This window comes from Bemisia tabaci, chromosome 1 (assembly GCF_918797505.1).
Source record: "Bemisia tabaci chromosome 1, PGI_BMITA_v3".
In the NCBI taxonomy this organism is placed as follows: domain Eukaryota; kingdom Metazoa; phylum Arthropoda; class Insecta; order Hemiptera; family Aleyrodidae; genus Bemisia; species Bemisia tabaci.
In genome coordinates this window covers 21,988,392-22,000,596 of record NC_092793.1, presented here as the reverse complement: position 1 = coordinate 22,000,596, position 12,205 = coordinate 21,988,392, and the positions used below count along the sequence as shown (strand labels likewise).

Genomic DNA, 12,205 nt, shown 5'->3' with positions numbered 1-12,205 from the left:
GCCGATGATGGAGGGCAGGTAACCTCCGAAACGCGTCCGCTTCCGTGAAAAGAAGATTTTATGCAAGTGAGTGGTTCAAAAATTGTCTTAAAAGTTTTTTAAATTTTTTAGAATGATTTGGCCTGGAACGGCACGGCGCAGACAGAAATGATGACGAGAACTTGAGATGGAAAAGAGAAACCCTCGGTGCGGTGTACACATGTAACACATAATAGCGCCTACAAGACTGCATGAATACTTCACGCATTGCGCCAAAGACACTGCGGTCGCTGCGGGCAGCAGTGGGTGGCGTGAAACGCATAGTGCCTACAAGACTGCATGAATACTTCACGCATATACAGTGTCTTATGTACCCCTCCTCCTTCGGCATGTTCACTTGATGGTTTTTATTGATGTTTCAAAACGAATGAGAAGGAGGCGGCAAAATACAGGCGGCCCATGGGCGGCACGTAAGTAAATCCGGTCCTGTTGTCTTTAATTTTTTTTTTGAACAATTATTAGATGCTGGAAGAAATTTAAGGGCAACGTCTTGTATGTAACCTTTTTTGACTGTCTGAGGCAGTCTGACAGAGGAAATAAACCTCTCCCTTTTATGAGGGGCTAACCCAACGATAATAACGAGTTACCTACCTTCCCCTTGGAATACCAAAGTAACAGGAGAAAAAGGCGATACTTAAGGTATTATAGAAGCAACAAAAAATTGAGCCATTGCGGCACATAATTTTCGAAAATTATCCAGGGGAGGACACCGGGAGCCCCCCCCCCCCTTCCTTTTGAGGGAAATCCCTTAGACCCCCATTGAGGGGTCCCGAAATCATGATCGCCTCTCGTATTTTTCGGTGCCAGTCCATCCAAGTTATTTTTGGCATGGGTGAAGTAAGGGGTCCTTTGAGTTCATACAGGGTAACATTAATTTTTTGTGAGAGAAATGCCATAAAATAAATAAATTGTGTGTTATTTATTGTAAGTAGTTCGTCATTTTCGTTGAAAGATCGCAGCACTGCACTGGTTCAAAACGTTACCGTCCAGTTTGCAACTTGACAAATATTCTTTTATATTGCAGCAAGTATTCAGCTTCGTAACTTCCATCTTAAACTATATTTTTCTAATTTCAACAACTACTCATGTTTTTAAAAAAAAAATCTGAAAAACCATTATATCAAATCACCATTAAAATCCTATTAAATCGTTCAAAAAGTTCTGCTCAACACTGTATAGAGGGAAATTTTTCATTCATAAGTTTTCTAACCTACCCTACATTTGTTTTTGTTTGCAGTGAGAATTTTTTTTTGACCTAGCACTGCAAAAAATTTCGATTCACACTCAAAATCCTCGTTAAAATAGTGATTTTTTGTTTTTTTTAAAGTGTTCCTTCATTAGCGAGAAAATTTACGCTCCGTGAACTAATTAACGCTGACTAATATTTGGAAATCATTAACTGCCAAGTTTCACAGATCACGAAAAATGTCGTCATCCAGTGTAAGGAATCGATCTGGAGCTTCCTCAGCAGATAGTGATGAAACTTTAAATATAGATGATGTCTCTGCTGAAGCCAAAAATCTCATCGATAAAGTGATCAAAGATGTAGGTAAATCCTCTGCCTCGAAACAACTCTTGATCGGCGGTGCATCAGGATGGTAAGTTGTGTGGAATCACAGCCCTTGTTCACCTTCTCTTTTCGCACTACCTTTGATTAGTCGATTCTTTGTGCTCTCAGTGTCTCTTAAAACCAAGTCAAGCCAAAACTTAGCCCAAAAGCAGGGCCTTTGTATCGCCGTAGACAAAGACTTGATGACAACTAAACCCTTTAATGCTGAAGATTGCCCATTTTGGCGAAATAAGTGATCCCAAGTTCATATTAAAGTTAAAATAGGTTTTAATCAAGCATGACGTAATCCCAAGAATATTACTGCCACCCTTCATATTTGACTGTCATAAAGGCTTTTGCTGTGTTCGTCTGCAAATATGTTCGCATGAGTACTGAACTCTAGTCGTGAATGCATACAAGGATCAACCTCAAGAGTAACAGTAGCGATAAATGTTTGATCAAATATGCGTTCTCAGGACTTACGTAAATGCCGAGCTTCTAAGGTTTGTTTGATTTATAAGAAACTTATACTTATCCTTTTGTGGGCAATTGTGCAGGGATCTCAATCCATGTGCGCTTTTGCTGAACCTTCATATCCTCCTTTTGCTTACCACAGAACAGTCAAAACCAATATTTTTCATTACCCTGTTTCTTTATAACGGTGAAGATGCATTTTCCTATCAGGGAAATTTCTTGACTGTAGAATTTTGGAATGAAAATGTTACATGAATCTTTGAACAATATTTAGTTTACCTAATTTTATCCGGTGCAAAACTGTGATCATAGGATGACTGGCTACCTGATGATGAAAGTTGGAAAGGTTGCTGCGCTGGCAGTTGGTGGTGGAATAATTCTCTTACAAGTGGCCAACCATAGTGGCTATGTCAAAATCAACTGGGACAAAGTTTTCAAACAAGCAGAAGAAGTAGGCAGCAGGATTGAACAACAATCCACTTCCAAAGGACCCAAATTTTTAGATAAGGTGAGTAGATTCCTTCAGTTTTTTATTCATCGCAGCCTGCATGCATGTTTTGCCACTAGTATTTTATGGAATTTTACTCAAGTTTTAACCTAAACTTGGGTAAAATTCCTCATTCTTCACCTGCCATTCAAATGCCTAAATGTGGAAACTATATCTATTTTGGGCTTTGAAGTTCCAAGTTTCCCAGTGAGTTTACTTTTTATCAGAAATTATAATCACAGCAATTAAGTAACATACATTTTTTGTGATTTTCCTCTCTGTTTCAAGAATATTTCGTGAAAATTTCAGTCAATGAAAACAAGTGAAAATTCAGTTGGCTTGCCTCTCTTGTAAATAACCATGCAACCTCTGGCACACAGTACTTACACCTCTGAGACATTCCTTTCTTCAAACCAACTTGGTTTAAGAGGAACTCGGGTAATTTTTCAAAATAATCGCATTCTTCAGTGTAATGCACATTACCCAGTCAGCTTTACCCACCTTTACTTATGTTTTCCACATTTTTTTAGAAAAAGTTAAGGAAAATTACTTTTCTTCATCCTAAAGGATTTTATGCTCCTTAAGTTTTTATACCTACTTAGTTCATTTGCTCAATCCTCCTTCTCAACAGAAATTCAGAATAATAAAATCTGTTGCAATATGATTTCTCAGTGGGCAGAGGATTAATAATAATATCTCTCATTGTAAAAATGCAATAAAAGTATGATTCTGAAGTAAAATCAACGCTCAAACTTTAGAGGAGGAATCAAGAGTAATCGGGCTTTTGAATAATTCAAGTCTCCAGATGAGTAGAACTCCTAACTCTTCAAATTTATTTTTCAATCAGAAAATAACTTGTATAAGAATAAGACATCTCAATAGTCTTTACACTAGCAGATAAATCTGAGCGTATGAGTTAGTATGAGTGAAAAAACGGTGGGGTAAGAGTCTAAAGATCATTTAAAAAGCTTACTGGTGCAACTTTGCTGAGCTCATTTTGTTAAGAATTCCCTGATACACACTGGTTTTTAGGTAAAGAGTTTTTATCAAACTTTGTGCTATGGAACCATACTAATTTTTTAGCACTGAAGATAATGGGTAGTATTTTCCAATTTTGCTGACTGAGAATAAGCTTACATGTCTTTTGAAAATTCTTAAAATTGCCGTTTTACTTTTTAATAAAGATTTCTGGAAAATTTTCCTCTCTCTGTAGTCCCCATGTAAGCCCTGACAAATATGACAAGTAATAAAGTTTTGAACTGCCACTTATTAGTTTTACTTTTCACAGATGTCAGTAAAGACTCCATATCGGCTAAGATCTGTAGAAAGTGCAACTGCTTAACTGACATTTTGACATCGTTCTACTGGTAATTCTTATCAGGGTCTTAAAACTTTAAATTTTTATTTATGATCACAAAGTTGCAAAGTACCTATGATAGGTTACTGACTGTATTCGGAAATTTCATAATCCACTCAACAGTTTGATTTTTTAACAAAATACCAATTAAAATATTGATCATCTGAGAATATATTTTGTAATTTTTTTAAAAAAAATTTTAATGCAATTTCTATGAAGTCTTAGGTACTTAGATTTGTTTGTCTATTTTTCTCATTAAATACTACCTAGTGAATGATCAAAGAATATAACTATGCATCATACTTTTAAGCTTTAATTCCCAAAGATGGTAAAATAATTGCCTTTGATGGTTTCCCTGGTTGCCTTACATTTTTCATGGTAAGCCATTTTGGAGTCAAGTTATGTTACGTAATATTTTATGCCCATTGGTCGATGTCAAATCATTCTGGATGAAAAACGAAATCTTAAAAGTTTACGCAGTTTAGATGTATTTATAAAATTACAATAATTATCACAATTAATTTAAACTTACGTCTACTTTCGAATTATTATTATGACAAACCTCATATTTTAATAATGAAAACCTTCAAAAAATAATTTTGGGTCAACAAAGAGTTGAAAACTTAGCTCTCTCTCTTAAATCTGGTATTCTGAGTCTTTTAACACACTCTTCTTAACAATGACAAAATTACTGCCGAAAAAAAAAGAAGAAATAAAAAAGCAAATCAGCAATAAACGGAAAGAACTGTAAATTAGCCTTTGCTTAGTCTAAAAGGAGCTCTCTGCTTCTATCATATCAATCTAAAAACTAAACAATCCCAACCCTATACGTGAGAAGGAAACAAACAATGATCCTCTTGCACTTAAATTACTTAGGTATAAATGCCACACAAATATTCATTCATGAATAGATTACAGATCTAATCAACGGTAGGTATTAACAACTTCAGTTTCAATGAAAACTAGGTTCCTTTTCATTTGCAAAGAAAACTTTAGGATTTGAAAAATTCCATTTTTACTGCAAATCAACCCAGCTTTAAATGAGCTAAAGTTTGTACCTCTAGGAGATACGTATGCATCTAATCATTAGCCATTGTTCACTCTTGGAGTTCATTTCAGTATTTACATAAAATTGTTAAAGTCTAACAGTACAACAAAAAGTTCATGTCTTAAGTAGGAAAATATAACACGCTTAGGAAGGTCATACGTTTTGGAACAAAGTTTTAACTTCCGCGAAAACATCATCTGGAGACTTATCAGCCTCAATCCTACGAACCAAATTCTGAGCCTCAAAATGTTTAATAATGGGCAGAGAATCATTGTTGTAGGTATTTATTCGTTTTTTCAAACTTTCCTCATTGTCGTCAGTGCGCCCGCTTCCTGCAGCTCCACGCTTGAGGCACCGCTGAATACATACGTCAAGCGGACAGTCAAAAAATAACACGAACAATAGCTCCACTTTTTCACCCATTTCCTTGTTCCATCCATCCAAGTTATCCTTATTCCTGGGGAACCCGTCGATCAGGAACTTATTCTTGCCAGACTTCTCCATGGCTGTGACCAAGAGTTTGCACGTAATCTCAACAGGGACAATGAGGCCATCCTTGATTCGCTGGTCTATTAGCTCACCGTACTGGGATCCGGGAGTATTTCTCTCTTCACGGAGCAGGTCTCCTGCCGATAGATGAACGAAGCCGAACTCCCGTACAATATTATCACATTGCGTTCCTTTTCCTGCTCCTGGGCCTCCAAGGACGAACACAACTTTTGGCCTCTCTGCGTTAGCCATTGTCCTAATAAACCTCTGACAGATATCAGTAACGAAACGGAACCGCATTAAATTTCAAATTTGACCGTTCACGGACCGCTAGATTCTAATTAACACAAGTTTTTTTCACAACATTGCCACCGCTCAAGATTTGTTGTCAAGTGGTTTGTATTCAAAATAGGTTATGATGTCATTTGACACTTTTCAGCTGTTTGGGTGTAGTGCCAACCCCATTTCCAATTGCATGTAAAATCGTGAGCTTTTGTGTTCTTCCAAGATTCCTTATATTTCATTGTTATCCCTTCTTTCCTTTTGTATTACTTTGAGACCGCTCCAAATCTATTTTCAACTAAATAGGCGCAATTTATCTGCTTTCGAAGCATATTTAAAACAGATCGCTTTCTCGCAAAGGTGCTATTAGGTTACACACCTGAAGACTGAAGATTAGTATCCAACCAATGACAGTGTCAGATTTGTCTCTCAACTGTTGGCGGGCTATTCAAATTTAACCCGAGACTGCTGCGCTGGCTGGCGCTACCTCCATTGGTTAACTCCCGTTTCGTTGCGTGACTTCGTATTTTTGCTTTATTTTTAAGATTAATCCCCCTATATCGAGGGATATTCGCTCTTTTATCAATCGCCTCCTCTGGGCTCGATTTTTGCGAAATATATCAATCCTCAAAGAGAGCGAAATACGAATTATTCTCTAAAAGCTGCTGAGCATTTGGAATGTCGGCATTGCTGAATACTGGAATACCATTGAATGACGAGAATTAGGTGTACTATTGAGGAACTACTCCTTTCAGTGAATTACCCAGCACCCTTGGATTAAGCTGAATTTTCCCTGTCTTCTGACTTAGTCTCTCGACGAAAAAACCGTAAGATGCTGTTTTTGAAAAATTCAAGGCTTTTTTATGGAAGACTTCATCGTCTGACAGCATCTTCAATTCCAATGAGACGTCTTAAAGCTAAAAATCTTGTTCGATGGTCATTTAAATGGTAGGTACTCATAGTATCCAGTCGGGAAGTTATACTGTATTAAGAGGAAGAGAACCTTACCTAAGTCCTTGCGGGTAAGGACTTGTCTCTAAATATTCTCTAAAGATTCATTCAAATTTTAAAATGCATAATTGCTTAAAAAAAAAAAAAAAACTCTGTTTCCTTTATATTTTTACTTACTTTATTATTTTATTTTGTTTTTTTGTTTGCAGGTGAGTCGCTTTGCCCAGAATAACTCTTATGCTGCAACAGGTTATGTTTCAGGCTTCTTAATCGGTATTGCCCTGTCATAGATAATGCTATTCATGGTTCTTATCTGTTGGTCACATCGTTAGCAAGTAGCTTCCATACGGCGCAAAAAAAGTTCCTTGCCTTGCAGACCTATATCATATTATCATTAAGTTTCATTTTTAAAATTTGTTTCCACCCTAAACTTAAAAAAGAGGCTTTCGAATCTTTTTCAGTCTTGGCTAGGGTGGAAGTTATGTGATTATCAAATTCTCTCCTGTTGCTGCAAGCACGTTCTCTGCCAACTGCTTTTTTCGCTCCCATAAATTCATCATAATGATTTATCTCGATTGGCGCAGTTAAACGACAAGCTAGGGGTCATAAGAGCTGCCTATTAGTAGCTTGGCTGAAAAAAATGAATCTTGGCTAGAACCAAGAGCTCCTCCAAAAAATATTGATCAATATGATTCCATATGATCAGCATGCAACTTTGGAGGCACACAGACAAATCATGGTTTCTGTGTCTTGGCAGAGCACGTCAGACCAAGCATTATTTTAAATATTTCAAATTCTAAAATTTTGATTTATGATTTACCCCATTCTTCAGAAAACTCTTCTGCTCTATAAAGATTTCTTCTTATGAAACCAGTGAATAATATTTTCGTCTATTTAAGTTTGTTCTCCTTAAGATTGGAAAAATGGAAGCTCTTAATCCTAATAGGAGTTCCACTGATGAATTAATGGATTGTTTTGCTAAATATTGATAACATTGAAGCGGAGTTTAACCGAAGTGCACCAATTTTTTCCGGAAACAAGAAGTTTACCCGTTAAAATTGTTTGGCAGAATGACATGGAAATCTTATAAAAAACATTTTCATCCAGAAATGTTTGATTCAAATCAACCCCATCATGTTTATTTGTTTCTTTCCAAGCAACTGTCCGCTATATTTGCTGTAAGAGGTATTTTATTAGTGTTTTTGATAGCATGGTTCCGTGGTTACTTCATCTGCAAATTCATCGATGTCAGAACCTGAATTCATAGAGAGGAATCAAGTGCATCACTCTGATAGAGAATTCTGCTCACTAGCCAACGAGCATACTTCTCGCTCCCAAAAAAACTTGGTGCATTTTCATTAAACTCAGACCATTTTAAGTGTAGGTCTTAGAATAGTTAAAAAAAGTGTGGTTTTGTCTGAGACACAAGACGGGTAGGTTAGTTGGCGTTACCTAAACTTTTTGGTTTGCATACCTGCCAGTCTAGGGCTGAGGTACAAACAGGGTATGTTGCAGCTCTGAACCAGCCAGTGTGGGGACAAAAATACTTACGCAGCTTTAATTGGCGTTCCCATCTTGTGTCTCTGATGCAAACCTTTTTTCTTTGTATGCTTTAAGACAGAGCTCTAATGCACAAAAGCTACAACTTTGTAGTCCATCTCGTAAAACAAGAGAACTTTTTTACTAATTTTATACTGCTTATTATTTGCAGTCCTTTAATAATGTTTTGTTACCTTTATTCTTTTCTGTACATTGTCTTTTATTTATTAATGCTATATATTTGTGTAAAAAAAAAGCTATCTACAGTAGTCATTTTATAAGTATACCTGAGTGTCAATTAGGAATCATGAACCCCTCACATCACTAGAGATATTTTGACTTGAAAGTTTGATACTAATTTTAAAAAAACCAAACATTTAATAGCAACAGGAACGGAGCTATGTTCTGTGATTTTTTATTCTTTTTTTTTTCTTCCCGTTTCAATAATAAGTCCAAAATGTACCTTGATCGCAGTCAGCGACAGGAAAATTTGTGTGCAGGTTTTTTTTGCAGAAACATTTTCATTTTTCTTCCTCATAATCTTGTAATGATATCCTTTCATTCTGCAACCTAGAAGTTTCCGATTTTTTTTACCAAAGCTATTATTCAGTCGAGAATATACATATTTAGTCGAATAAGACTTTTTTTTTTCGTTTTTAATAATTATTTAACTGCTCTAAAATTTATGTGTGATGATGTACTTGCACTTCCTAAGTTGTTTTGGATACTCAGAAATAAATTTAGTTGTCTGGTAATACAATCGTGTTTTTGTATGCATTGAAGGGTCTGCTCTGTCACTCCTCTCTTCCAAGGTTTTCTTGTCAAAGTGCAAAAGCCTGAAATAAAAATCAAAACATGAAAACATATTTTATGATTTGTATTCTCGCTAATCATCACATTTGCGAATGATTTGTAAAAGACTGCTATGAAAAAGATTCCTTCTTCGAACAGGAACTTCTTTTGACACGGTTTTCCAACTGTTTTAAGAATTATCTGCATCCTTTTTCAATTGATTGCTGATAGAAGACATGATAAACCTTTCACTCATTAATGGTGTAGTTCAATTGATGGTGAAACGAACGTTCAAAGACGTCAAAGAACGTTTAAAGATTTTAGTTTCTTGGCTTCGAAAAATTTTTTGGGATCACCTCATAATTTAAATGGAATAAGTGGTAACACTGAGAAAGGTCATTGGATTTTAGGATAATCATTTCGTATTTTAGGCACTAATTGGAATAAATCAGCAGGAAGGCACTAATGGACGTTAAAAACAAAAGGCTGAATTTTGAGTCCACTCCCAAATTTCGTTGGCTGCCAATAATTAGCCAGTAACAGATACTAAAAATTGGATGATGTTAAGTAGAAAGGAATCACGTTCCATCTTGGACAAAGAATTAAGACAAGAGTATCATTATTATGGGTTCTAAAATTCCTCTTTTATTTTGAGTCCCAACAAAAACTTTAAACACATTTTCCCAAGTTGTCCACGGTTTTTACAGGTAGAAGGGAAAGAAAATATTATTGGACATATTATCGGAAATATTATTGGAACATTAAATGGCCTTCCCCAGTTTTGTCTTTATTTAACTTGATTCCTTTTTACTCTACACTGTCCAGTCCATCTTCCTTGCCTTGACTCATTGAGCTAGAAAAGTTCGAACCTCTTTCCTACGGTTTCTGTCAAAATTACAATGAGTATTGTAATTCAATCCGATTTCAAAGTAAAAATCTCTTATACCTTTTTTCTTCAATTTGCAATGATACAGGTACTTATCGAAGTCTTTTACCTGTATTAAAATTTCATAGTGAGAAAAACACATTCAAGAGTTAAACTTCAAACTAAAGCCTTAAATTTTAAATTTTAAATAAAACATTTTTAATAGAGATGCACAAAATTGTATTTCAACGGAGATCTCCATTTCAAAGAAAGGCAACAATATTCTTATGGAGAAGAGATCTGCTCTTGAATTTGCATTTGACAGAATTTTACAATACTTGTGATGAAGAATTCTGCTCATCACCGACTAATTAGCAGACTATCCGATTTGAGCTCTTGATTCCTTTCCATTAAAACCAGATAAAATGTTCCATAAGCAGAATCTTTATTGCTTTGTTTTCTCCTAGCTCAGAGAAACTATAATCTGGAATTTTTCGTTCTTCTGTTTTTCAGGTTGAGAGATTAGTTGATCGAAAGCTGGATAAGGCAGAGGAACTTCTGAAGAAAAAGGAGCGGAAAGCAAAAAAATGGTTCTACAGAACAGTGCTAGATGAGGAGGAGCCATTCATGTTTGATGAAATTCATGTATTCCTTGCTTCTTTCATGGCTGGCTTTGCCCTTGGCATGGCCTTTGGTCTTGTCCTCCGTTAGTTACTACTAATCATGCTTCACATTTTACGATCTTATGGCAGGAAACTTTCCTCACTAATTTAACATTATGTATTTCTTTGATGCGTATTTTCAGAGTTTTTTCTTTTCACAAACTCCTACCAACTACAAAGTAAGCAGGTATCATTTAAGTCATCAAATTAACAAGTTTTCAACGTCACCTTATTATTAAGCATCAAAAGCAATTAGGTCTAAATACTAGTTATACTAGTGCTGTTATAATGTGACACAGCTTTTTAACACACCATTATGTTACTATCATTTATTATTCTTATTCTTCCCGTTACCTAAAGTTTATTCAATTTCTGAGTCCAACACCTCGGCTTTCAAACGGTGTTAAGCGCAAGGATCTTCCATCCTTGTTCTCTCTCTCCTTTAGTAGGTCCTCAAACACCAAAATAAAGCAATGAATGCCCACAGTATTTTAGATTATAGGTCATTTATTCTAGTTTTTTCAAGTGTTATGAAGCATGACATATACAGGTGGAAATCAAAATCCTTTTCAAATTGAACCAAAGACTAGAACTTGTATCCGACAAGTTGGCAGTTGTTCACTTTTAACTTTCTTTGCTCATGATCGATCCTCAATTGCTATTAGACGACTGGAGCCTAGTTACCCGCAAATAAAAAGTAAATGACCGCCAACTTACCTACTTGACAGATATTCAAGATACGATGAGGAGCAATTTACACCAAAGCAGTACTCTACTAACGAATATCTAGATATAGTTTGTGGTGATCAGTGCAATGTAAATACTCTACCACAAATTGAATGTACTTAAGTTCATCGCTTGACTTTTTCCTTTCTACTTCCCTCAAAAAATAGCTTGTCTATTGGATATTCTTTGTTAATTTAGTCATGCGTGAAAAATGCGCTCTCTCTCTGTTAGGTTGCAAATTTTACATTAATTTTTTTAGGATACACAATGAAAAATCATGTAAACGTTTGCTTATATGTTACCTATGCTTTTCCAGAGATAATAACCACAGCTAAAATCAACTCGAAGAAAAAAAGATGCAGCTGGTTTAAGGTTTCTCAGAATTGGTAAATGTAAATCGTTTCCTATTCTTCGATTGAATGATGTTGTTGAAAATTGAAAACTTCAGCAATGAATTTCATACCCTACATCAAGTTACAGATGTAAAATTCAATAGAATAACTAGCTTAGTCAAATACAGTTGCATTATTCTACCTGCATCAATTTGAAAAAGCACAAGAGACCCATTGCATATTTAAGCAGTCAAATCAACTCCATCTGTATAGTGTATTTATGTAATGTAAAGTATCATGTTTGTTGAGAATAAAATATGTTTTTAGATTTTCAGAAGTCAAATCATTTTCACTGACTAATATAACCAAACCTGCTGGGCAATGATTGCTGAGCAAAAAGCAGAAACTTTACAAAACAGTAAAAGAGCTGTGGTCATAAATAAGTAACGTTGCAGCAGTTTTTCCGCAATAATCACACTAAATGTTTCACCAACCATTGCCAAGTGACAACTTGATGGATAAATAAAAAATACCCATGATTTTTTAATTTCTATATTATTGTATTGTTTTAGAGTGATACTGCAGCATGATGTGCTTGAATTTAGTTTCAGAT

The 12,205-nt window shown here is 35.4% G+C and overlaps 2 protein-coding genes across 2 annotated transcripts; one reads left to right on the top strand and one right to left on the bottom strand.

Annotated features, from left to right (window-relative positions):
• The first annotated feature begins 1,261 nt into the window (after window positions 1-1,261).
• On the top strand, window positions 1,262-11,929 carry LOC109041202 (uncharacterized). Its single transcript, XM_019057456.2, has 3 exons — window positions 1,262-1,637; window positions 2,375-2,570; window positions 10,386-11,929. Exons 1-3 carry the CDS (start codon window positions 1,465-1,467, stop codon window positions 10,581-10,583), a joined length of 567 nt encoding a protein of 188 aa, XP_018913001.1. The 5' UTR covers window positions 1,262-1,464; the 3' UTR covers window positions 10,584-11,929.
• Cmpk (cytidine/uridine monophosphate kinase Dak1) lies at window positions 4,371-5,876 on the bottom strand. The gene has a single exon (XM_019057454.2). The coding sequence runs from the start codon at window positions 5,741-5,743 to the stop codon at window positions 5,108-5,110; it is 636 nt and encodes a 211-aa protein (XP_018912999.2). The 5' UTR covers window positions 5,744-5,876; the 3' UTR covers window positions 4,371-5,107.
• Window positions 11,930-12,205: the final 276 nt, after the last annotated feature.

Coding starts and splice junctions, on each gene's coding strand:
- LOC109041202 (XM_019057456.2), top strand. CDS start 1,465: ATGTCGTCATCCAGTGTAAGGAATCGATCTGGAGCTTCCTCAGCAGAT. Junction 1,638..2,374: donor ATCGGCGGTGCATCAGGATG/GTAAGTTGTGTG, acceptor CTGTGATCATAG/GATGACTGGCTACCTGATGA. Junction 2,571..10,385: donor GACCCAAATTTTTAGATAAG/GTGAGTAGATTC, acceptor TCTGTTTTTCAG/GTTGAGAGATTAGTTGATCG.
- Cmpk (XM_019057454.2), bottom strand. CDS start 5,743: ATGCGGTTCCGTTTCGTTACTGATATCTGTCAGAGGTTTATTAGGACA.